The 27,504-nt window shown below is 40.2% G+C and overlaps 1 protein-coding gene across 1 annotated transcript; it reads right to left on the minus strand.

Moving 5' to 3' along the window:
- Nucleotides 1-150: 150 nt before the first annotated feature.
- brip1 (BRCA1 interacting helicase 1) lies at nt 151-27,504 on the minus strand. Its single transcript, XM_079481774.1, has 20 exons — nt 27,121-27,504; nt 26,702-26,832; nt 26,267-26,378; nt 25,613-25,801; nt 25,090-25,235; nt 24,861-25,013; nt 20,631-20,933; nt 18,449-18,670; nt 18,103-18,302; nt 17,750-17,882; nt 17,515-17,669; nt 16,466-16,634; nt 15,366-15,506; nt 14,994-15,155; nt 6,914-7,085; nt 6,717-6,838; nt 3,645-3,757; nt 3,266-3,348; nt 2,693-2,965; nt 151-1,491 (listed from the first exon to the last, which is right to left on the minus strand). The coding sequence occupies exons 2-20, from the start codon at nt 26,792-26,794 to the stop codon at nt 698-700; spliced, it is 3,735 nt and encodes a 1,244-aa protein (XP_079337900.1). The 5' UTR covers nt 26,795-26,832; nt 27,121-27,504; the 3' UTR covers nt 151-697.

Here is a 27,504-nt window from a genome sequence, read left to right on the forward strand (position 1 = left end):
ACAGAGTATTGAACATTTGTTTTTACAACTCGAATTCGTGGCGACAATCAGGGTGTGGCTAGAAAAAACCCATTTGGATAGAGATGTTCTAAACAATAGAGTGGAATATAGAGGTCCTTGAATCCCAAAGCCAAAAATAAGATGTAAAGTGAGAAAAAAAGAAAATTACATCTGACTTTATTTACACATATTGCGATAATCACTATGGCAGAAAAAGATCATTTACAATACATTTTTTAATGGTGTGGATCTATAACATAGTCAGCTAAATGCTTTTGTTTCCACTGATCTCTCAGTAAAACCCAGATGAATAGAGAAAGCTTCCTGTGCCTGTTTACAGACCCGCCTGCCCTTTAAACGTGGCTGCCTGGCCCCAGCACTACACAGCTGCCCCTGTTTACATTCAGAGTTCACACAAATAAAACTTGAATGGGCTGTAATTTCTTAGTAAAAATGAACCTCTTAACCAAGTGAAATCATCCATGTAACCCCTCCACCACCACCTCCTTCCAATGCCGCCGCAGTATATCTTATTAAAATCAACACAACCAAGATATCACATGTGGAAAGGAAAATGTGCTTGTAGCTGATTTGAATAATATTTTAAAAGTTACATATATATCACCTTGAACATAAGAGACAGATTAGCAATTCTTTATAGAGAGTGTATGGAGATATACATTGACTTCTTTCATTATTAGTCATCAATTGTGACTATGCAAGATTGGTTGGCTGGGGGCACATATTTGAAGTAGCTAGTGAGTTTACCTGATTTTCCTGGCATGCTGGGCCTTTTCTGTCTAGATCTGGAGAGCCTACGTGACCGGCTACTGCTGGAGCCCCTTTGAAAGGAAGGCCCATTCTCAAACTCTGTACTAGAGCTGTCTGTCTGCTCTGAATGAACCTGCAATAATGCATCGTCTGGGACTGCGCTGCTTACAAGGTCTTTGGACAATATCTCCCTGACCTGCTCTGAGCCAAAGAATTCCTCAGAAAAGACTTCAGCTTTGCTATTAGCGGGACGATCGTTGACTTGTCCATTCAGAGGAATTTTGTCCACCTCTGTAACAGGCTTTCCCCCCTCCTCCTCCTCGTTTCCTTCGAACAGCTCAGGACTGTAGAAGATGCTCTGTTCGTCTTCCTCTGTGTCTTCAAGATCAGTTCCACTGGTGTCCTTTTTGGAGGTAGCCACAGAGAGTTGTTGGCGCTCAGCTGGAGGACCATTCTCGTTTAAGTCAGCAGCATGACTTGTTTGGTGCGTTGCTTCAACAGGAAGTACTGGAACAACTTCCTGGTTTTTGTCAGATGAATTTGCATCCTGAGAAACCATGTTCTTTGATCGCTCAGACTGAAAGATAGGGGTCCTAAATGGGCTGCTGACGGGAGTGGAGGTGAAGAGATTGCCCGTAGTCTGCAATATTCTTTGAACATCACGTTCTCTATCTGGTGAAGTGATTGGTAAGGATGGGTTCTGTATATTCTTTTGGTCACCTGTTCAAACAGACAAACACAAAGACATCTGAGGGACAAAATACAAATAAACCATGGGTGTGTACCAGCTTAAATGTGTACATCTGAAACCAGAGTCTTTGGCTAAGACAATATAACTCTGCATTGTTCAACAAAACTCCACACAAAATGGTTTCAAGCTCAATTAAAATGTGAAGCTCTGGCACTACATCACAACTAAGGCTTCAGTTGTGGGTCTGCATTAAGGCTGTGCGTGTTCAATGAGGAGTGGAGTTCCTGATTTGTTCTCAAGTGTGCGCAAATACTCATGCTCAATCTACCACAAACAAAGGTCAAAGTGATTTCATTAAAAGCAACAGTCAGACATCTGCTCATCCCAATGCTGTTCAGTCAGTCTGACAGGGGCAATGAGGAGTGAAGAGCAAATACACACATACATGTTCATGAGACACAACCACTGTACAGTACATACGCATTCATGCCCCTACCAGATGGCGTGACATTTGGTTTGACATATCAACGGCATGAACTGTAGGTGTGTAGTAGAGATGTCATAGCATCATAGCATTAATTACATAAAATCACCCTATACAGTTGAACCAGCATTTAGTTCAACCTAACATGACATTATGTAAATAAAGAACAGGAAATAATCAAGTTGACAGCAAAAAACTATTGTTTTAAGAGACCGAAGATCCAAGTGTTTTTAAAGGGACAGATCAACGTCACCATATTAGGATTTCTTCTCCAAACTAGGAAAAATTACAACAGCAGTCAGAAATGCTTTCCTACATTCTTTAAAATATCTTCTTTTGTGTTCGACAGAACAAATAAGTGTAAAAAGCTAATTTCCTACTATGGTAGTCCATGATTGTCAAGAACTGTAAGTTACAAGCATTCTTCCAAATATATTTTTCTGTGTTCATCAGAACAAAGAAAATTAATACAGATTTGGAACAACTTGAGGGTGAGTAAATTATCGTTCATTTTTGGGTGAACTGTTCCTTTAATCACAACACACAGTGTCTGTCTTATAGAATTGAATAGGGACAGATGCTTTGACAGACCAAAAATATAAATAACAAAGAAAATGTGTTGGAAAAAAATAAAACAAATAATAAATTTTATCGTAACAAATTTCCATTTTTGGTTGTAACCCTTTAACCATTAATCATTGTAGATTTGATTTCCCCAAATCATATACCAGCTTCAATAGACTTACTCTCAGAGTTGGCATTCTGAACCTCAGTGTGTGGTTTTGGCTGTGCTGGCTTAGGGTCAGATAGTTTGTGGAGGCCGATTATCTCAGAAGGGGGTGAGGTAGCAGTGAAGCTGACCAGTGAGGGGCTGGGCAATGGTGGGGCAGCCTGAGAATGCGTCTCTTCAAGGGTCTCTGCTGCCCCCTGCTGGCATTGCGAGAAGGACTCCAGGGACTGCATGGCGCCTGTGAAGGTGTCATGGTGCCTGACGAGTTGACGCACCCACTTTGACAGGCCTGAGAGAAGAGGACATCAGCGTTTGACAAACATTGAACCACTCCACATAGCCACTATTTTCATAACACTCTACCACAGTACAGTCGACGCGTATGGTTTTTCAAGTAAAGAATGTTTTCAACCCATCGCTGTTACATGTAAAAAGGAAAAGCCCTTATGTACACATTATCTGCCCGCAGCCCACAGTCTAACATTTGTCTAACACAAACTATCCCCTGGCTTACAGCAAGTCACTATCTCCACCTAGTGATACAAATGAGGAACTACAGATGGAAATACAATTATTTTAGAAATTTTACCTGTGATATATCTGTTTGGATTTGCCCTGAACCGGTCGTCAACCAGAATCAGCGCCCCCCAGTCGTTTCTATGCCGTATACACCTATGACAACAAAATCTTGATAAGTTGTAATTTTAGAGCAAACTCAAGGTCATTTTAGAGCAGTGGTTCTCAAACTTCTTAGTTTGAAGGCCCCCTTTGTGTAAAGTGCAATGCTTTTGCGGCCCAAAATAAAGACTTTAACTTAAATCTTAAACTTAGAATTGTAATTATAGCAAAAACATATTTAGTCATACAATGATGGCCTGGAAAACTAAATATTTTTGTTTGGTGGTCTTTATTTTTAAGATGTTTGATTGCATAATCAATTCTTCTGGTATTCTGTCGAAATTGTATACCTTCCTAATGCTTGGTTTAGTGCCCGATATGCTTGAATCTCATACCAGCGACCACCAGGCAGAAGCCCTCGTGATTTGGCATGCTGGTCATTGTATTTCATTTTAAGTTCAACCTGCAAGTGGGCGAAACAGAAAGAAACAAATTATTACTTTGGCCCAGTTTATATATTTATTTAAATACTTCTTATTACTGATACACTTGGAAGTTTGTGCTGGTGATGGGTGATCCGCAGAGGGCAAAGCTCCCCCGAAGATGACACCCTGGGCCTAAAGTGCTTTCATACTTGCCTGCCCACACCCACTGATTTATTTCGAAGTGGCGGAAGAAAAGGGCCACCAGACAACAGGCATCTGTTTCGCCATAAAAATGCCAGGGAAGCATCCATCAATTTTCACCCGCTGTCCTCACGGTTTTAATGCTAACCTTTTTGAATTGACAAGTGAAAAGTTCAAATCCTGTTGAATGGGACAGGACGGCAAAAGCCTTTAACTATTTGTGACAGGTACCGTGTGTTCTGACGCGCCCACTCGGAGCCAAACCTGCGCGAGGGCACGATCGTGGCAGGTACAGCCGAAACGCATCAGCTCGGTCACGTCACACCACACAAAATTGAATCCATCATCCACGCTCCCAATGTTGTCACATATTTACAAACACACGGGCAAGTGAAACGTACACGTTTATAAACACGTGCAGCTGAACCGAGAAGAATACGCTTCCGACCGAAACATCTGTGTGCCAGCTCATGCACGATCTCAATCTCTAACCCAGTGGAAGGGTTAAAAGCATCCAGATAGAGATCCTGTCGTCAAGTAAAGGCCGCTACCCTGAGGCTGACTGTCATCTAAATCCAATCAGAGTCTATTTCACTATCAAGGCCCTTCACCACGAGTACTGCGTCAACGCTCGATTCGACGTGACAGCTTGCATATGTGAAAAAGCCAATTCTCGCTTCTAGCCAAATCTCCTCAATGTGCAAGAAACTGCAAGCTGGAAGGGATTACGTAAAATGTCAGGAGATAGCCCACTCTCACGTCGGCTTCAACCCCATACCTGTTCATCCTTAAAAACAGACATTTGACCGACAGGCATGCATTGCAGCAGAGCGGAATGCTGACATTGTTGCACCCGTCACAAAGATCCTAGAGTCTACTGTCTGTCCCTGTTAGGGGGTAACAGATAAAACCTACAGATATTTTCCAATTAAAAAGAAAATCAAAGAGAAACAAAGATACAACATTCCACACAAACCTTCAGAATTAAACACATTTTCCGCTGTCTTGCACAACCTGGTCATTAGGTATCAAGACACACTATCAGTCTGAATAACCATTTTACTGCCTTTTAAATCTGAGATTGTTTTTCTTAGCGAGACAAAACATGTTCCTCTTGTTTTTATGTTCACCAGAGGCTATTTTTATGTGTGCACCATCAGCTTACAATTCGTTCTATCCTTCAGACTGTTTCAAGTTTACCTTTGATCTTTCTCCCAATAACAGAGTAATAAATGTGATACTCTCATTTTAGAGCCTGTTTAATGGCCGCTCTGTCTATCTGGGAAGGCTGTATGGGAATCCAAACAAGACCATGTCCAATTTGGGAAAAGAAAGTCAGTTCACAACACGTTAATACAGTAAGTGAGAATCTGTAAAATAGAAACGAGATTTTTTACATTTTCTGGTCAAAACTGTGGTGTTGCCCAGCTATGATTTTGGTGCTATGGGTGGTTGCCAGGGCATTGTTTTGTGGTTGCTATGGTATTTTGGGTGGCTGTTAAGTGCTTCTGTATTGGCCAAATGTAAAAATGGTGCTATATTAAAGATAAGAGTGTTTTCCAAATGCATGAAGGTAAAATGACCTAAAGCAAGGCCTAAGAATGTGTGGCCATATGTGGTCTCTTCAAATAACTTTAAAACTGCTTAGCAACCTCAGTTGTGATTTATGTGTTTAGCTATTAGCACAGAACCATTTCACATTACCAGTAATTAGAGTCAGTATCCTCTCCTCCCTTTACATTAATGGGGTCATATCCTAGAAATCATAATGCTCTAGGGGGTCACCCCCATACTCAACCCAGCCCCCTTTCTTTTCTGACCAACACATACGCATCCTGAGGAGATAAGAAAGTTGGCTGCAGAGCCTCAACACCTTTTATCAAAACGCCAAATCGGGTATGTTAAAAATAAATAATATTCATTGCAATTTGAACTATTGCTTTCCAGTATAAATTACAGACAGATTTCAAGCCTATAAAATACAAGATATCTCTGGGGAGAGATTAATCTCAAAATTGCAATAGCAGATCATGTTCACACGTACAGGTATTTTCAGAAAGACCTTTTAACAAAAAGTTGACAAGTAAAAACTCCTTGCAATCCTTCATATTTTAAACTAGGAGACAACAAAAAAGCATCACCTGTGTGGGTGGGGGGAACGTATGGAGGAGAAATCGAGGGCAGTAAACAAACACGTTTTGAGTCCTGTCAACCACTTCATGTGGCATTTGAGACAAGGAGAAGCATTACGGTTGGCCAGGTGCACCAGAACCTCCCCCCTCGCTTCCTACCCCCTCTGGCACATCAACTCATGGCTTGCTCGGAATAAAAAAGCCACATGATTAATACCTAGCTCAGAACGCTCGAATCTCAACCAAAATGGCAAACTCAATCAACCTCCACTGGAGCAGAAGTGAAAAAAAATCAAAGTGCTTTCCCCAGAGGTAAGGGTACAACCACGCCAACAGCTTCGGCTAAGGTGAAGGGCTAGGAAGCGTCAATCATCTGCACGTATCCCCACGGTGACAGACCCAGTTAGGAAAGCTTCAACGTACTCTGACAGCAAGGTAGACGAAGGGGGAAGCTTAAAGGTCAGGCCTATCTGCTAAGGACAGACTAGACACAGCACAATCGCTGTGGAATTCATTTACGGATCACAGAAAGGGGATATGCTGTTCTTTTCTGGTTTCAAAGTAACTTTAAGGAGAAGTTTTATTGCTTCATAGGTTGTGTGCAAGGTCCAGCTTCATAACATACATTTATAAAAATGCTACTAGAGGTTCTCCTCATAGTTACCTGCAAATCCTTGATATTCGGGAAAGGGATGCCAATAGTGACCACTGCTCTGGCGTTGTCATCAGTGAAGTCTAAGCCCTCGCTCACCTTCCCTCTGCAGACAGCGACCAACAGAGCTCCATCTAAAAAAAAAAATCACGACCATCAAACATGGCAACAACACCTGTGAAATAAAAATTAATTTAGTCAACACCAACCTCGAGTTCCACCATCGGCTGCTGTTCCACCGATGGCCTCATAGTAGGTCTGCAGAAGCTCATCAAAATCACCCTTGCCACCACCACGTGGCTCCGTGATCACAGTCTTTCGCTCCTCAAGCTTCTCCCACAGGCCTGTGTTCATCCATCGGTCCCTCAGTTTATCCAGCATCTTATTAAACAAAAACAAAAAGAACCAATGTTGATTGTGAGCAATTCAATCATGCATTTATAAGTAAGCTAGAAGGTTGTAGAGAGATGCTTTCATTAGGGAAGTTCAACCAAAATGAAAATGATTTCATCATTTACTCACCCTCATGTCATTCCTACCTAAACTACTGACTTTCTTCTGCAGAACAAAAGAGAATATATTTTCTGAAAAGTTGGTAACCAAACAACATTGGCCCCAATTGACTTCCATTGTATGGAGAGAGACAAAACCCCTGAGACATTTCTCAAAATAGGGGTATTTTTTTGGGTATTTAACAGAAGAATCATACACAGGTTTTGAATGACGTAAGGTTGAAGAAATATTGACAAAATTGTTATTTCCAGGTCAATCACTACACTTTCAATGTGGCTCTCATTATCTATATCCTCAGCAAAGGAGGAATGTCTGACTCTGGGTTGCCCTTGCTTGCAGTTTATTCATTAATAGTTGCAGGCCTCCTCTTAGCATTGTAAACTGCTGGTTGGACAATCTTGTATTTTAAAGAATGATGTAATATAAGCCGTAAAACTTTTAATGTGAAAAGCCTGAGAACTAAACCTCATAGCAAGACACAGGATGTAGCTCTTGCATGTACTCTCAAGCTCTTTGAACCGAGAGCAGAGAAACCGTGAGTTATAATAAAATGTTACAGTTGTGTTGTTAGTGCAAAAAGTCAGCAAGTCCCACGAGAGGAACACTGATCTAAAAGCCCTTTCCCTTGCAGAAAGCAACTCTCCTATCTGCTGTGCAGATTTTCCTCTTGAATAAGCGTGTCTTTACAATCGAAGAGAATCTTCACTGGTTTGGAAATGTGTTAGAAGGGTCAAGCAAAAGTTCTTCTTGCTATGGGAAAAAACTTCTTGCGACACGGCAGGAATTTGTGCCTTTACTCGGATGAGAGTCAATCAATGCCTAAGGGCTTTGTATTAGAATCAAAACACATGTTTGTTCTTTAGAGGAAAGAAAGCTAACACACGCCAACACTTTAACAATAAAGACAATGCTGACATAAAAATGTTGACATGGGGGCTACTTTCTAAATATTAAATAGCATCTGAGGTAGCTGAGACTTCTGCACCACAAAAACAAGCTTTACACGGAGAGTTGACATGCTTGTTACTGTGAAATGAAGCAAGGACCGATTTGATCTGGTTCGTGCTTAAAGGGAAAAACAAGCAAGGGCGAGCACCATCAATAAAACATGACGCTTGTGTTGACGTGACATCAACTCAAGCCCTTAAATTGTCAGTTACAGCCTTTGAAAAAATGGAGAGACCCTTTCAAAGACCATTTTTAGTTTTTCTGAATTTACTATTATAGGTATGTGTATAGGTAAATTATATATTTTTTTTATTTTGTGAACCACTAACAATATTTCTCCCATAAAATTGTTTGCATTTATTTGCAGAAAATGAAAACTGGAGAAACATGTCAGAATAACAGAAAAGATGCTCTATTTTTTTTCAGACCTCAAATACTGTAAAGAAAACAGGTTCATATTAAATTTAAAGCAATACAACAGTAATATTTGTACATGTATTTAGGAAAAGATAAAAAAACAATTCAGAAATAATCTACAGGCACTCAAATGTTTGTGAATGTGAACTGGAAGTTAAGGGCAGGCCACGAAAACACGCATGCGCAGAAACTAGGGCTTAAACGATTCCTCGAGTAACATCAGAGGACATTTTCCCCCGTTTCCCCACGGACCATTATTACTAACGGACAGCCAGCTAAACTCTGTACATGGTACAGGACTCTCAAGTCTCAGGCATTTTAGTCTGTTCACATGCTCACGTGTATTTGTCATGCTGAATAATAAGTGATGGCTTATTGAAATTGTGAACCGTGATTTTACTTAGTTTAAGTCTATTTTGCGAGTGAAACTTGTTTTCCCTCTGCATTGAGTCCATAAAACTAGATGTGGACTTGTGGATGCCCAATCCTGTTATTTAAACGTCTGGCTGTTCTGCGTGTCTGAGTGAATGAACTACAGTTTAACGTGCTACCCACGTGATGCTCATGAATTTGTCTAAGTCTGCGCTGTATGAGGACATGAACACACGAACTTCATTTCCAGCGTTGCTCTGAGAGTTTATTTCACGAACATGTTATTGTTTGAATGAAGAAACAGACATACAAAAAATAAGCGTCTTCCGACATCCTGCCAAAATGGAAAAAGTCTGGTTAACTAAAGTATTTTTATGTGGACAAATATATTACAATTTAATTGTAAAAAAAGAAACTAAAACAAATGAATATAAAATCAAGGTTTGCTTATGTTGTCACTTTGAAACTGTCTGAACAAAACATTAATTATTCACGTGTTCTGACTGGAATAAATACATCCACATTGGAATAGCTAATAAGAAGAGAGAACGAGAGAAAACAAGTAAATAAAAAAGGTACTAGGTATACAACTAATGGGTTGGATCACTGTATTCAGCATCTTGAGTTTACCTTTAGGGTCAATGTTATTAATTTCTGCTGAGTTTGAAGTGTAACCCGATAATAACCGGAGCGCAACCTGATTATAAAATGCTTGCCTTTAAAACATGGGCACATGCACGCACAAAGACTCCTTGTATAAACTTGTTGTTTATATTCCCAGAGCTGTAATTTGTAAACCCTTATAAAAGCGGCCGAAATACAATACAGTGCCACTCCAGGAGTCCCTCGGCTCAAGGGGTAATGGTCCTAATGCTTTTATCTCACAGACACTGTGAGTAAACACCGGTCCTTGTCTGCTTCCATGCAGCCATTTCATTAAAGACACATTTTCCACATCCCTCAACTTGACAGACAAGAGATTTGCTGCGTCCGAAATCACCTACCTCCATACTACATAGTAGGCGAAAACGAGTATGAATCATGATGAGTATGTCCGAAACCTCAGTATGCAAAAAAAACAGTAGGTGAGAAATATCCAGATGGTCAAATTTCTAAAGTAAATCAAATAAATATAGCGGAAAACTTTAAGGCCGACGTCCGTTTTTAATTGTAATTTAATTTCTTGTGACTAAATTATGTTTTAATCAACGCTCACGTATAGGTTGTTGTTTATACGTCATAGGTCAAAGAGCATATGGGTTACATGACCATATAACAAGTATTCCTGAAATGTAATCATTCTACTCCCAGTCATACTGTATAGAACATACGGTTTTAACGGCCTATAGGTAGGTACTACTTATTAAAATTCATGACCATAGGTCCCGTCACAGTATGTGATTTTGGACGCAGCGACAGTTTCCAAACCAGAAGACTGAAGCAGTGACTATCTTTTTGATTTCACGGAGCCTCCAACAATCCTTCCATTTTTATTGCACAAACTAAAACAGCATACAACTGAAACAAATAATTTCCTTTTCCTTTAAAAGTGTCAGCAATAATTGATTACATGGACAACATCCAGTGTTGCAGATCAAAATTATGCACTGTACGTGTATGCTTGTGTATTGAGATACTTGGGCTAGGAATGGGAGTTTGTGGGGGTGGCGGTGATGGGATGAGCACATGGCCTTCATGCCTAATTCATGGGCATTATCTGACAGGACTGTTTCCACAGGGCCTAGACCAGGACACAGCAGAATGAAAATGTCAATCTGCACACTTGGCTGAGGCTCAGGTGCGCAAACATGGCAGAAGTGACCCTACGCCATTCCCTTCTGAGGTCACTGACAGTGCCATCAAACAGACAGCGTGCTCAAAGACGACATGAGAGAACTAGTGCCAAACACTAGACTATGATACATGATAAGAGACATTTAACCTTAAATTGCCATGCCGTTGAGTGTGACACAAAAATTATATAATAATATGCAATTTAAAAAAATCTAGTAATAACATAGTGGAGTGCGAGAGTGTTTGTCTGGAAATTCAGCATTACATTTAAGAAAGACAGTATTAATGCAGGAGAAATTACATATCATCGACAACAAAACTTTCAAAGATGTCGCCGCAGCAGTGACCCGTTTCATGCCTTATTCAGGAGGACCAAAATCCTATGATACAGAAATGAAGTCGACATGCATATCAATATTTTAAAGCACAGAAATATTTTACTTTATGATACTGTAAAGCACACTAAGGTCTATTTTTTATTTAAATTGAGATTATTTGAATGAAAATTAAACAAATTCTGGACATTTTGACTTTTGCTTGGAATTTACCAATTCACAATGTTGATTATTATCACTGTAATAAATATAAAAAATGTAAAAGCAAATTTTAAAGCATTGCAGAACTTTACAATCCTACAATGCTATACTGACTGTAATTCTCTTATAAAATCAAATGTATATAAAAAATATATATGATTAAGTACTTACTCTGATTATTGGAAATAACATGATTATGAGCAAACCTCTTTATTCCAGTTTACATACGTTTTATTACTCTCATTATTTGCTATAATACACAGCATAAAGGATTAGCTGTGTGTTTACTGACTATCATTTTAATGAAGGTGTGTCAAATGCAAAACATCTTTATGTGAATGTATTTTATGGCGATTGAGCTCTGTGATGAATATAGAAATATAACGGAAAATGCCTCCACAACAGTGTGGTGTACAATGTTATTGTGTTCGCGCTGTCTCTGCGTTAAAATAAGGAGCAGAGCCTGCTGACAGAAGATGTGTTGACGGCAAAACTTCAGACTGTCATGTTTACCATGGATTTGCACTTAAGGTGTGCGACAGAAGCACATGCACACCTTGGTCAGAGCAGCATAAATGCGATTAAGGTGTTAACATGCATTCTTATTGCGATTAAAACCGGTGTAGGCCATATATGTTACTTCGATTATGCTTACAGCCTTACATATTAGGGGTCTGTCTCAGAGATGTCGTAACACAAGAATCTTTTAGTCTAAAGCAGTTGTTGATAAAACGAAGTAGAATGAGGAATGTCTAGTGAACATGCACAGGCACAACAAAAGGTAAATAATACATCCGTGTTACTTGACAACGTATGCATCGCTTGCCACCATGCCAGGCTGAGTCGTGCGGATGTAGCTCTCCGAAGGGACGTGGTGCTGATGTGACAAGGCAAAGAACTGTGTGTGTTCTCACATTTCTTCCACCACCTCCATTCCTCCATCTATCTATCTTCAACCTTGATGCCACGTGGCAAACACTGCTGTTTTTTCTTTCGCAAAAGGCCTCTAAATAATAGACAAAGTTGGTTACAGGGTGGCATAAATGAAACATAGGCCCCTGGTGGTGGCAGGAGAAGACGTGTAGCGGCTGTAAATAATTCAGCTGTCAAATATCACAGTGACGATCACGCCAAGGACGAGGCAGAGTGGCGCCCCGCCACCTGCCTGCGAGCACCCACACTCCTCAGCGTTGACGCAGACCAGGCCATTAGTGTGAGGCCAACGGTGAGAGCAGAACACCGGAGATAAAGGACAAGATCTGTTGAAGTATGGATCTGTTTTTATCTAGTCCAGAGCTATAGCTGGAATAAGGGGTTGCCTCACTAATGGACAGCTTATAGAAACTGAGTTGAGCACTTCAAGCGGGACATCAGCAACGGGAAAACATTTACTCTGATATGTATCTGAAACCAAGTGAGCGGTGCTCAGGGTTTGAGTTGGACAAGTGGATCGATCTCACTTGCTCGTATGACTATGTAAACATTAGCCAATTGCGCAGGACTTGGACGATGGACGCGAGCGGTGAGATTCAGCACCATTTGCTGCTAATGGGGCTCTGTATCACAGTTTACGCTTCATTTAAAGCTCAAGAGGGTAATGGCAATAATGCAAAGACTGACTCTGGTTTATTTCACAGAGTGGTCAAGAGGCCTGGCAAAAAGCCACACGTTGAAAATGGAGTAAGAAAGTGTTTTATGATGTTGTCATAGATGCTAGAACATGAATGTGAGACTTATGAAACCAAGAAACAGATGTCTTACAAATAAAATGTCTTCATTTGGATAATGAAAATAAGGCCAACTTTTGGATTCATTTATTGATTCTCATGGGATCCCAAACCTGTATGACTTTCTTTCAGTCTCGTAATATTTTGAGAAGTGTCTCAGTGGTTCTGTGTCCATACAATGGAAGTTAAGAGGGGCAATGTTGTTTGGTTATCAACAATCTTCACATTTCTACCATTTTGTTTTTCAGAATGCAGTCATACATGTATAGAATGACACAATGCTTTTCAATTTTCTTTTTTTTTGCATCAGCATCATTGTAATTGAAATAGCTCAGATCACATGTGCTATACTACTCTATCATTACTGATGAGAATGCATTCTTGGCCATGTCAAGAAGACTGTATACAGTATGCCGAGAGGCCTTGGGGGCTCATAACCTCCGTACGTACACCCTGCAGTGCACTTTGAATTTGAGAGGATGCAAGTCGCACAGATACATCTACCACCCCTCCTTTTCACCCCCAGCCGAAGCTCAAGCCCCAGGCGCCAGCTTAGATGCATCTTCACACAGACAGCCTGGCGACGTCAGCTCTAATGGCTCTTATCTTAATCTGCTTTTTAAAAGCATCCTGCGCTTCCACAAGATCTTTTCACCTTTGCCAACCCACATTTAATAAGCAGGCTGTCCCCATCTGTTTTCGCCTTTCTTGTCATGAGGTCGTGGCAGACAACACGGGTCTCTGTGGTTAACTGGGGTCCAACAGAGAGGGTCTGCAACACTCTAAAACCTCGAGAACCGTAATGGGTTTGTGAGTCTATCTGTATGCTTTAGCATTGGGGGGCTCTAGGGTGGTATAATGTAGCACAATTGGTATAATGGGGACACACAGCTAGAACAGACAACGGGATACACATACACATGCAGGTTATGGCCTCTAGAAGAGTGGAGAGATAGCGATCAACAGGAGTGTTGAGAGGTGTCTGGAGACTGAAAATGCTCTGGTCTGCTCCTCTGTAGACGGGACTCCCAGGCTCCAGAACCTCAACAGTCTCCAATGAGCCCCCAAACTGCTCAGTTTCCAAATTAAATATTAATCCAGATGGAACATTTATACTTTGATATGATAAACAATAGGGCACTTTTTTGTATATAACTGTATATATGCTTAGTGGGGATGAGTAAATTGCAAATCCTATAGCAAGTATAATATATCATTCCTCTAGAGATAGACTTGCGATTAAACGTTTAGGGTTACTTATTCTATATTAATATTTTTAGAATATCAATCTTATAAAAAGCATGAAATAACACAAATTAAACAATTGCTAAACTATATTTTGGAAATGTAAAGCAATCCCATCAACACTAAAATACATACAAGCACACAAAGACATTTGAGAGAGTTCATCATCCCCATAAGGGTACATCATGACGGGCAGCTTGAATGGGAGTGAATTATTTATGACCTAAACGTAACAGACAATGGGGAACAAAGTATTTTTCAATGGCTTTCAATAATTGAGCTAGTTATGTGAAAAGGGATACAGGAAAACCATGAGTCAGCACTCAAGGGTTTGTTCACTATCCATAATACATAACAGCTATGTATTAGCGCGTATGGTCATCGGCCTGACCACTGTTATTGAATTCATACTGAAGTATGTACTTTGTGTAGTATGGCTTTGTGGCTCCTCTACCGGAATGTCAGGCAGCAACCACTTTTATTCATCGTTTTTATGGTGGCGCTGAAGAGAACATCAGCAGAATTTAAAACTGTGGTCTCTAAGGCCTCCCAGTGGAAGCTTTACAGAGTTACAGCTCCTCCCATGCATTCAAAGTCTGCAGTATGTGGTAAGCTGTTATTCGGTATACTTAATATTCTGGTTCTCTGGATAGGGCAATTTCATTATCAGCCAAGGTGAAAATTTGAAATATGACAAATAATTGAACATGCTACCAGAAAATACTGACTGTACATACCTTGTAGGAAGGCAGGAAGCAAAGCACCCCACGTTTCACTGTGTGGCACACCTGCAACAGCAGGGCCCCCACTTCATCCTGGAAAGCAAAAGTCTCAGCATGCTGGAATGTGGCACAAAGCTTACGACCCTGAGGCCCTGCACCAACTGTACCGACCCAGACCTGCAACATGCACAAACACACACACACACACTCTACTTAAAACTGACTATAACTTTCAATTGGGTCCATATGCAAACGCTTCAGATAAAACTGTTCCTATAGGCTAATTGGAAGAGTTTGATTGTACCAACGCCAAGGTCACAAATTCAATTCCCATTCTAAGGAATTCTAATTCTAAACTTTGCAGGATGTCTTAAGCATGATGCTGACCTGTGACTTGCTGATGACATGACTGGCCTCCAGCTGGATGGAGAACTTGATGCCCAGTTCAGAGGAAAAGGAGCCCATGGGAGAGAGGGTGCCTGAGGTCAGCACAATACTTCGCACTGATTCGCTCAGATCCGAGAATGCCTGTGGTGACACAAACATAACAATACATAAGAGTTAACAATACATACATATACTGAAACATTTTTTTATGTGCCTTGGTATATTTTATGAAAATTAATTATTAAAATATACTGTAGAATTATGTTTTAAACAAAGATTTTGAGATAAAATAACTTAAAAATCTTGGGAATTAAACCTACTAATTTTGGTTGTAAAAGATTTAAAAAAATAATAATAATAAAAGATTTTTATTTTTTAGTTTGAGTTATTTTAATTGAAGTAAATCCAACTCAATTTTATTATGCTAAACCCATTTAAATTGGTAAAATTATTTATTTTGTGTTCAGACTACATAAACAAGATTGTAGATTTTGTAGATTGTAACTACCTTGGCAGTTGATCTGTAGTTCCCAGCATGCTTAGCATGTGACTGCATTAGGATATACATTTTCCAGATTAACTGTCATTTTAAGTGTTTTTTAGTAAAAAGAAAGACTTGTTCGTGTTTTATCTTTGAGATTTAGGAGAGTTTTGGTATTATTTTTAAGTTTGGGTTTTTTAAGTGGTTATCGTTGTTCAGAAGAGTGGTGCTTGTGCCTAGGCTGAGGGAGGCACAATATTAGTCATGAAGTGTGTGAGCAGTAACTGTGCTAATGCTAGTATAAAATAGTTATAGTATATATTAAATAGTATATTTCAATATGAACGTAAGTGAAGTTTGAGTTAGACATTTTTTTTTGTTGAACGATGATCTCTTTTTGTTTACTTTAAGTAATATTTACTTCATATTTGAACAAACACTAAATGTATTTTATCAATAGAATTTACGTAATTCTGGTAAATTGTACTTGAATTATAGCGGCACATTTCACTTAATATTTAATTGTTACAAGGATTGTTTTTGTACATTCTAAAAAAAAATTCACTGTACAGTAATATCATCATAATACACACTGTACTGAAGCAGAAACATTTCTCACCACAGCAGGATTGAGGCACCAAAAGCTCAGGGTGTGCACAAGGGTTTTTTTGCGGGTGCTTTGCCGGCGACGTTGGGGCCGTGCAAAAAATCCCTGAGCGTCAGGCAGGTCTGCCTGGGTGGTCCACATATAACTCTGCTGGAGGGCTACACGGTAATCACCTGCAAATCTGCACACACCAATGAGCACAGACATCAAGCAGAAACAACATATAAATGGTGAAACAACTGGACTTTGAAGGCTCACTAGAGTGTGTCAATAATTGGATAACAGCTTTAAAAGAGAGATTCATTCAAGAAACTTGAAACAACCACATGTAAATACATGTATGCATAAAAACTGTAACAAAAAGGTTAATGGAAATGTACCAATAATTTACATTTTATTTTATTTTCATTTATAATGTTATGTATAATTATAAAATAAGATAAAAAAATTATATACATATAATAATAATTATATTATACTAATATATTAATGGTAATAATATAATAATAATTTATTGAACTTTATTGTTAACACTGGTTTTATAACACCATTTAAAAAAATTATTATGTTATACATGCTGGTTTCAGAATATTTAATAATAAAAAAAATTGCCAAACAGATCACAAATAAACTAATTAAACAAATCCATTAAATGGCTTCATGAGTACACTTTTCATTCCTGTGACACTTAAAGTGATAGTTCACCTTAAAATAAACATTCTGTCCTCGTTTACTCACCCTCTTTTCATTTCAAAACTGTATGACTTTCTTCCTTCTGCAGAACACAAAAGATCATATTTTGAAGAATGTTAACTGGCCCTCATTCACTTGCATTGGTTTTGTGTCCATAGAATATAAGTTAATGGGGCCAAGTGCTGTTCGGTTACCAAGTTTCTCTTCTTTTATGTGCTGTAGTCATACAGGTTGAAAATGAAAAGAGGTAGAGTAAATGATGACAGAATTTTCATTTTTGGGTGAACTATCACTTTAACACACAAAATGTGAAGCTGGACACACAATTCTGTGAGTTAGCCATGAAAACTCTTGCTTGAGATAATGACCTGCAATTATGTCTGAAAAGGAACTCCAGCACCATAAAAAGGCTTTTGAGCATTGACTGAGTGTTGGAGCTGATGGTGGGAACCTGCACAAACTCCTCTCTTCCTTTCACTAGCCCAGTTCGCTCCTCTTTCTCCAGAACTGCTGCTAGGTTTTTCTTTGCAAAACATACACGAATTAGAAAAAAGTTGAAAATTGTCACCATGCAGAAGTCGACGGCGGGAAGAGGAACAATACCTGCAGCAATGAGAAGGTGTCTGCAGTGATGCCTAAGCCATGGAAGATACCGAGAGTCTCTGTCCCTGTCCAGACCTTACAAGAAGACTCATACTCTCGCTCCTCCAAGCCACTGGAGCTTTCCTGCACCCAACTACATGCACAGAGAAAAACATGAACAACATTTCTGATATATTAGCAGATTTGGCCCGTTTATCTGTATGTGGTGATATTGCAAATAAGATGGCAACAACATCAACAATGATTACAGGTGCTCTAAATCCCAAAACATCCGGTATCACAAATCTCTCTCAGACACTCATGGCTCGTCCCATGATGTTGAACTACAGTGTGAGAATAAAATGTGACTATACTTGGCAAGGCTGCAGCAGAAGGCCAGCAGAGGCTTGTGCTGATCTCGCCGAATATTGTGCGTCACCATTCCATCGATCTCATCTCTTGCCTGAAGCAGTTGGGCGTGATTCAGGGTGAAACTGGCACTCTCACGGGCACAGTCCTCAATGTTATGAGCTTCATCCAACACTACAATCTGCTCCTTCAGATTAATTTCCATCTGGTAGAGAAACAATGATACGGTTATTACATATAATCCTAATATATCAAATATTTCAAACGTCTTTAAACATGCAGGTCATTTTGTTCAACATAAACATAATCTCAAGAATTTTTGAAGCTCATATAATGTAGACTGATACTCACACTCTCACGGATGAGGGGGTCCAGAAGATAGTTGTAGGGACAGAACACAATCCAGGCATCCTGCATGAGTTCTCGAGCCGCGAAGTACGCACAGGAGCGTAGCTTACCGCCGAGACTCACTAGATCCTCAATGTCCCAGGCCTGGTGCAGCCCATGAACCCACTGCAATGAGTGCTGATCTCGCATTTTATGCACATTATGGTAGAACCGGCATGACAAGCCCTAAATTAACATGCAAATACACGGTTAAAAACAGAACGACAGAGAAAAACTAAATAGAAAAAGAAGGTTTGTCTCTGGACAGAAAGACCAAAAAGCTATTTCATAAAATAAACCTGGCCCATCATAAAAAAAATATCTAACAACACCACTTCCTTGTGAAAACTGTCCTTTTTATTCTACAATGTAAACAGACATTTCCCTGCTGACAAGGAAACATCTGTGCATTGTGGCATGGTTTACCGGAGCCTGTATCTCGCTGCTGAAAAGCTGATGGCAGCTTCCACTATACATACTCAAAGAGGGATTAGCCTTTAATGAGAGCACAAGATAAATGTCAGCCCATCCGTGGCATTTTTATCCCCCTGTCCTCTGACTTTTATGAAGGTGACGATGGCAGCACTGAAGGGTGTGCGACCCAACGACTGAAAGGCCTACGGTCTTCAGGCATTCAACAGGGCCAGGACAGCAGAATCAAAATGGGGAACAGGACTCATAATAGGACACAAGAGATGGAGCCCCAGGGAGGATGAGAAAACTGACGGCTCATTCTCTCAACTCTCCTAGTGGGGATGGCGGCACAGTCTTATCCCCTTTCATGTGCAGGGATGCGACACAGCGGAGAGGTGAGCGGACACCTGTGGTGACAGTGTAATAGGTTTCATTACGCGAACTGCCCGACGGTCAGGGACTGAGCAACACGGACAATATGGAATCTCCCATTGGAACAAAGTGCGTTTGAAGCCTTTGACAAAAGAGCACAACAAAAAGACCCATATGACTGATTGGGGATATTATTGCCTGTAACTGCTGTCCACAGCTTTGGTGACAGAGATTAAGTTTGTGAATCCCTGAAGTGAGGGTTTGTGTTACAAGGTCGTTAATCCAAACGTGGCTTGTCTTCTTTTCGTCCGACAGTGTTACAGTGAAAGAAGAAGAACATTCACAGAATAAGTGCCACACTTGCTGTTTGGCCTGCAGGCCACTGTGAAGAACAGGAAACAACGTATTTGTTTTCACAGAAAAGACAGGGTCAATCTCTGTTCAGAAGATTCAATTCATGACATTCAACAGAAAACAAATTAATGTTGGGATGAATTCACTAGATTTTCACCACACTCAAAAATTGGAATAGGGCACTAGTCATAATTTAAATGGTCAGAGGCTAACGCTGCAAAAGACATTCAAGTGATAGTTCACCTTAAAAAAAAAGTTTTCTTAATTAACTCACGCTCATGTCAACCTGTACAAAATAAGATATTGGTAAACAAGAATGTTGTTAAACAAACAGCATTCATTGGACCCCACTGACTATATAATGTACTCAACCTAAGTTTGTTCCAAACCTGTAAAAATGTGTTGAAAATGGATGTCACCAAGCAGATATCGTCCCCCACTTACTGCCATAGTAGGGAAAATGAATACTTTGGGAGTTAATGGGGCATGAGATCTGCTTAACGAGGGCTTAACTGGTTGTTCTTTTCATCCAATATTTTCATTCATCATCAATTGGCAGTTGTTGACGAACCAGCTATTCCCTAACTGAGTATTTGGCCTCTGCTAAATAAATTATGGGACGACCTCAAGCGAAAATAATGGAAGAACTAGACAAAAGAAGATATAAGTGAGATGGGGGTGATCTCTTACTACACAATTACAAACCCCTTGTTCATGTCAAGAAACAAAATGAGACGATAAAAGCAACAAAAGTAGAGGTTTTCAGATAAACTACTGCCTTCGCACTAAAGGTCATTAGGAATCTTTAGGATCCTCTCACAATACCTGCTAATTCTAGCAGAGTTCAGGGTTCATATCTCATAAGAGGCCCTGAACTCAGTGAACCTGATGTCTAAGACTAACTATTTTACCCCCTGGCGGCTCTAATGATGACAGATGAATAAAGAACCACTGCTCATAGGTGGTTGACGTTTCACGTGATGCAACCTGGGAAGGGGCGACTCACATTCTTGGCCTCCCGCAGCTCCTTGCAGCGCTCGTTGCGATTGGCATGAGGTACCACTTCAGGGTGCACGCAGGTGTGGTCACGACTGGAGAGGATGGTCATGGGCACGCTGGAGTACAGCGTTCGCTTTAGCTCCCGAGCGATCTGTGTGATCTGCTTATGAGTGCGTGTGCCGAAGAAGATCTTTGGAATCTTTTTCCTCCCGCCTCCCTCTTTGTCTTTCTCGTTGTCCTTGGCCTTTTCAACCGCTTTCTGTCCTGCTTTGAGGTTGCCGCAAGGACAGAAAGAACAAGACACGGGAGACTGTTGGACACAAAAAGAGGAAAACAAGTCAACCACAAATGTTACAAAGAGAAACAACCTATTCTAAGCAACGCAACAGCGCTTGTTTGCCAAGCCTATGAATGAGCTTTTGTATAAGCGGTCATATAGATAATCGTTCAAATAGCAGGGAAATGCTATAAGTCAAGACAGAATGACCCCAAGCAAGACTGTAATTTTAGACCATGCTATTGTTCATGTTACCGGCCCCTGATTGGATCTCTTAATTGCAGCTTTCACACAAAGGGCCATGCTTGCCTGCAGCCAGCTCCAGTGGTGAAACTGATCTTGAGGACGGTATGAACATTTTAAGTGTCCCACTTTCCCCTTTCATTCAACGGACTGACATACAACTCATGTGTTACACAGGTGGTGTCAAATAGAGAGTCATTGCTTCATTCTGTCGAGACAGCAGTATTGTCTGAATACTGAAAAACAGCATTCATAAAATACGAAAAGCTTACGTTTGAAAGGCCTTAATCTCCAAGCTTTTTCTGAATCTTAACATTCAGCAGGGACTGCCCACAGTTGATATTTCTGAACCTTGGAGATTAGCAGCATCAATCTACATCAATATATTTATAATTCAGGTTTCTTCATTGATGACAGACACACCCATACTGATTTTGTGGGAAAATCTGTTATTAAAGCTCTGCCCACTTTGTTGGAGAAAACTGCAGGCTACTTTACACATTTGTGACCTTAGACCATAAAAACAGTTATAAGGGTAATTTTTTTTATTGAGATTTATAGATCATCTGAAAGCTGAATAAATAAACGTAGGATAGGACAATATTTGGGCTTACTTTATTGGCTTACCGAATATAATGGCTTGAAGTGTACCTGAAAGCAGAAGCTTTACATAGATACCAAACTTTAGTTGGTAATTCCCAAAAGACAGCAGTGAGCGAAGTTTGTAGGGGTGTTTCAGGCATTTTTTTATAATACTTTTGATATATGTATGGTAAGAAATGTAAAAAATATATTCATGGAACATGATCTTTACCTATTATCCTAGTGATTTCTGGCATAAAATAAAAATATTTAGGAACTTATTGTTGGCTATTGCTCCAAATATACCTGTGTTACTTATAACTGGTTTTGTGTTCCAGGGTCACATTCATGATTTGAAAAAATGTGCACCTTGAATGCACCGTAAGTCTCTTTGAATAAAAAGCGTCTGCCAAATTATAAGATGAAAGAGGCATTTGAAGTATTTTTTGTGGGAGATTCTAGGTCGGCCTGTTGATGGGTATGACAATATAAATATGTTACACGTTGGCCAAAAAGAGATTCCTACACATGCCAAAATCTTTCAAAACAACACTATCTTCTCTTCTTCTCCTAAGAGTGACAGGTAAGATTAACCCTTATAAACAAATGCTAAGTCACGGCGTGTGTTACACCTTCACATCAAGGATCAAGCTGTCCTTTAGCCTGCACTCCACTGAAGAGGTCCGGCTCTGGTTACCCGAGCTGCCTCTCAACCCTTGTTTGCCATTAAATATTACAGTAAGTGATAGAATGGAAGCGAATGTGAGCCCGTCCACAGGCAGGACAAAGACCAGATCCGACGTGCTAAATAAACAGAGAGCTGGCAGCAGCTAAGGTTACGGCTTCGTAGGACGAGTTACGCGCTGGGGCTCTGGTTCTCTATTGACCGACTTACCTGTTGCTGCCACATTCAATAGGCCGGTCCAAGTATCCTGACTCCTATACTGAATAATCACTTATTCATTGTAGGGAGAGAGAAAGGGCTGATTGTGAATGGGATGCCTTGTCAGCAGCCGTGCAGGAAACAGCTGACACAAGGGTATCCGTTACACACGGCCTGCCACGGTTTCGGCCCCTCTCACTACCGCACAGCAAATAAGACACCCCTGGAATGCAGATAACAGCCTCCATTGGCCGAACCTGCCGCCACAGACACATTCAGGCGGAGTGGTGCATTCTTTCTCGGCGAGGCCCTGATGTCAGTGGAGCAGGGAGCTATGCCTCGGCCCTCTCCAGACCTCAACGGCAGCTCGCAATAAAACAGTGCAGGGCATTGTGTGGGAGCGTTAACCCAGGCATGCTGTTCCAGTCAGGGGCAGACACCTGCAGATGCATCTAGCAGCTCATTGCTCCTCTAATAAAATACAGTCATTGTTTGGGTGCTATTAAATGAGGACAGATATTGGGGGGAAAAGTCTTCGGGGGTTTGTAGCAGTGTGGGTGTCTAATGGCAGCGTTCCACAGCTCATATGGGACCTAACAGCTAGTTACAGTTCAGGGCCAGCACACATACGACAAACACATCAAATGCGAGTGGTCACTTTATGGCTTGCTCGAGGTGCAAAACGTAACGGATACGAGACGCTGAGGTGGATCCTGTCGAGTACTTATCAGTTACTGCTGAAATATATGATAAGAGCTGGGTTTGTTCCATCAGACAGGGGCGTTTCTGTTTGGTGAAGTGTAGAGAGAGCAGCTCCTGTGTTTGAGATGGTGATGCTAGATTGTCTGCACTTTACAATGGCCCCTGCTAGAAGATGCAGGTCTGAGTGTGAGCGTGAACAATAGACACTGCATTTCAACAGACTAACTCTGAGGGCCCGACACCTGAGAGACTGAAATCTCACACTGTCCGCCTGCCTGGGCCACTGCACTCTCACCGTACAGATGGACAGAGAGGTAAGAGATAGTGGGGCGAGAGACAGAGACAGAAAGTGAAGCATTTCAGCGAGGTCTTTACTCCCTATAACACTCCTGATAGCTGCCCCCGAGCGCCCCCACCCCACAAATCCCCAGTCTCACAAAGCACCTGTTTATCCCTGGAGCGCCGTAACCAGCGGGTGAACCCCATTCAATATTTATCCCGGGCTTTCACAGATCACTGCCAAGCAAGGCAAACCTCTTAATTAAACTGGAGCTCGCTTCAAAGGGCCCATTGAAGATGTCAGTCAGCGCTGGCAGGGGCCGAGAATGGTGTCAGGTGAGAGAGTGAAACCTAAAGCTTTGCTTTCTCTATATCCTGCTCCCCCGCACCCAGCCTGCCCATCAAGCTTGAGCCCGCCTCCTTTTGGTAACGTCACCCAATACTGAGCAACTCATAGTACAAGTCACTCTCTTTTCCACTGCCCCAGTTGTAAGCAATATGTCCTTCTGTGTGACAGGCGATCACGTTAACACAGATTCTTTTCACCATGGGCTATGTGAATACCTAAGGTGTTTGTTACAGTGCATCAGATTATCTATGAGGCCTTTTGGAGAGTGCAGTGATGCTCGGCTGCATATGGCCCTATATAACAGTCTCTCTTGTCACTTCACAGCCTTCACAAAATTGAAGATTTCACCATGTTATGGTACAAGCCCTGTATGAAGATGTTTTGATAAATGAAATCTGTCCCTATTTGTTTAAGGGAATTAAGAACAGATAAAATTATACATAGCACAGTCTGAAAGTCTGTAGGTTAAAATCCAGAATGCAAACCGCTATAATAACCTCACTACAACATTTATTCAGATATTACTGTAGTGGGCATTTTGGAGACAGCATTGTTTATTATGAAAGCAACTACATTTGCTTTCACTACTATGGTGATATAGTCAGATATTATAAAATCGCAGTAATTTAACACATAAATCATCTATTTAAATCATAATTAAGTATTCAACATGATGGAGAGTGTCAATTTCTTCAATGAATTCAATACCTTCCCAATTTAACATTTATCACTCATGAACCTCTGCTGCCACCCAGTGACCAGAAGTGACATGCTTTTGAATTCCAACTGCCATTTCTAAAGTTGCTCAAATTTGGTGTTTAACAGGGTAATAAATGTTAAACCTTCAAACACTGACCCAATTCATAATTTATTATCATATTTACCAAAGATACAAGGAGAAAATAGTCTGAGGTGCACTCACACAACACTGTGGATGTGACTGGTATCTGTCAGCTCTGGCCTCGCTTTTCAGTTCCGTGTTCCTTTGTGCTCCAGCCCTAGATCCCTCCTCTTCATCATCATCATCGTCGTCAATGAAAATCACCCCTCGCTCAAGACATCTCCGTTTACTACTCTGTGGACAGAAAACAGTGATGACTCAGTAAGCCAATTAAAAATGTCAAAAGATTAAGGGTTATTTGTATTAGTACCATTTGCTCTGTGGTCGGTGTGCGAAGGCGCTTCTTGTCAGTTTTAAAATCATCATCCTGTTCTCTGTCAGTGGAAAGGGTGGCTTGAAGTTTCTCAGAGAGACGGGAAGACAATGTGGACCTTTTTGGCTGGTCACCATTAACTGCTGAAGAAAGAATGTACTCAATTAGAATACCTTAACAGGAGATATCAGATTAGATCCAGGGATGAATGACAGGTAATAAACTTTAATACAAAGACAACAATAACAGCACTTTGTTTTGCATTATTTGTATTAATTGCAATTTGCAACCATAAAACCAACCGATTCAGTTTGATAGTAAAATAAATCTGATGCTGTTACAACACGTTTAAGGTAAACATGAACCAATTAGTTTTGCTGCTATATTTTTTCAGCTCTTTCTTTTATTAAATTTCAAATGTTCTAAACAAAAATCAGAATGAATGTCAATAGTGTAAATAGTTAGATATGAGGGTGGATTCTATAGTAAATGCTGTCTCATTTCAGTGAATGTTGCTCACCTCCATTTGAAACAAGAGTTGTAGCGTCCACGGAAGTACCTTCACCGATAGGATTATCGACAGGAGGTTTTGATTCGATATTACTGGAAGAGGGATCAGCATCTCGGCTATGGCAACCACACTGACATGGAGTTGCCACTTCTGGTTTCTTACAGTCACTTGAGGCGATACTTGCATCCTGCTCCTTAGCTTAATATTAAGACAAATACATCATCATTGACAAAGATGTCATCATTTACTTGCGCTCATGTAAATTCATACCTGTATAAATTACTTTGTTCCGATGAACACAAAGAAAGGTTTTTGGAAGAATATTTGTCATTTTCACTTCCAGGACATCATTGACTACCATAGTAGGAAGAATTCAATGGTGGTCAAAGGTTCCCGAGAACTCATTGTTTTCCTTAATTCTTCAAAATATCTTATTTTGCGTTCAACAGAACACTATGGTAGTGGAGGATGTCCTTGAACTGAAAATTGCTAACATTCTTCCAAATATCTTTCTTCATTGGAACAAAGAAATGTATACAAGTTTGAAACAACCTGAGGGCGAGTAAATGATGACAGACTTTTTTATTTTTAGATTAACTATACCTTTAAGGTAACACAGAAGAATGGTCTTTATAAGGCATATTAAGAGATTTCTATACATACCAAGCTGCGCTTGCTGCCACGCAAGGGCTGAACACAAAAGAGCAAGACTTTTCCCACTGCCAGTAGGGCTCTCCAGCAGACAGTGCTGGCCATGGTTAAGCCCACGAATGATCTAGAGAGGACAAGAAATAAGGGGTGATGTTTTTAGCAAAGAGGCTAATATAACAGACGTGCATGCACATCATTTTAATATATATGTATTTATATATGAAGAGTTTGGTTCCAAAATGATATAACTCAATTTTTCAAATTGTTTTTTTTACTGTGCATTTAATATCAATCAAACTGCAGTTACATACTGCTAGCTAACACAATAAAAACATGACAACATAATAAAAAGATTAGTTATGTAGTTATCTCATTTTGGAACCAAACTCTATACCAGTGTGATATTACACCCTCCTGGCCTGCTGAATTCAAAGTCTCAGATCTTACCGAGTTCATCATGGCCAGCTGAGAGGGATAAGCTTTGCATGGGAAGTTTATTTTTACTCCACCTATGGTGTACTCCACTGGGGATGCAGCCATAGTTCGGTTCCTGTGTTCCCAGGAAATCTTTTATGGGACTAAATCACACGTTAATTTCGCTCTTATTTAAACTGACAATTTATTTGACACATCTCAACTATCTATGTATATATAACGTTACTTTGGGCAGCTTTACTGTGTATACTAAGCATGACAGACATCTCTTGATCTGACACGACTTGCTTAACTAATAAGTTATTATTTTAACATTTTATCGACTAAATTTTCGTGAGCATATGGTTTACGCACCAAGCTTACTGTGTGCATTTAGCTGCTTTCCTACATATGAATATCATTGCTAAAACAACACGTAATGTTTGAATTACCTGATAACGTAGGTAAAATAGAAGATGACAAACGGGTTACTTGGCAAAGAAAGGATTCATTATTGTAGATTAAAATCAGTGTAAACAAAAATGAGACTGGAAAACGAAACTCCCGCCTTGCAGCGGAACACAGGACATGCGACGACGTAGTGCATGACGCCAGATGTCAAAATAAAAGACTCCATATCAAAAAGTCCACCTATGCGTAAAATTAAACATAATCATTGCATACGTGTTAACGTGGATAAATGCTTAGCCCCCCAAAGGTGTAAATATTCATTGAATTCGAATTGTAAAATAAATAAGCGTCAAAGGTTATTCAAGTTATTATGATTGTAGATATTACACTAACGTTAAGTGATGATGGCTGATTAACTATTCTGA

The sequence above is a fragment of the Barbatula barbatula genome (assembly GCF_947034865.1).
Source record: "Barbatula barbatula genome assembly, chromosome: 19".
Taxonomy (NCBI): domain Eukaryota; kingdom Metazoa; phylum Chordata; class Actinopteri; order Cypriniformes; family Nemacheilidae; genus Barbatula; species Barbatula barbatula.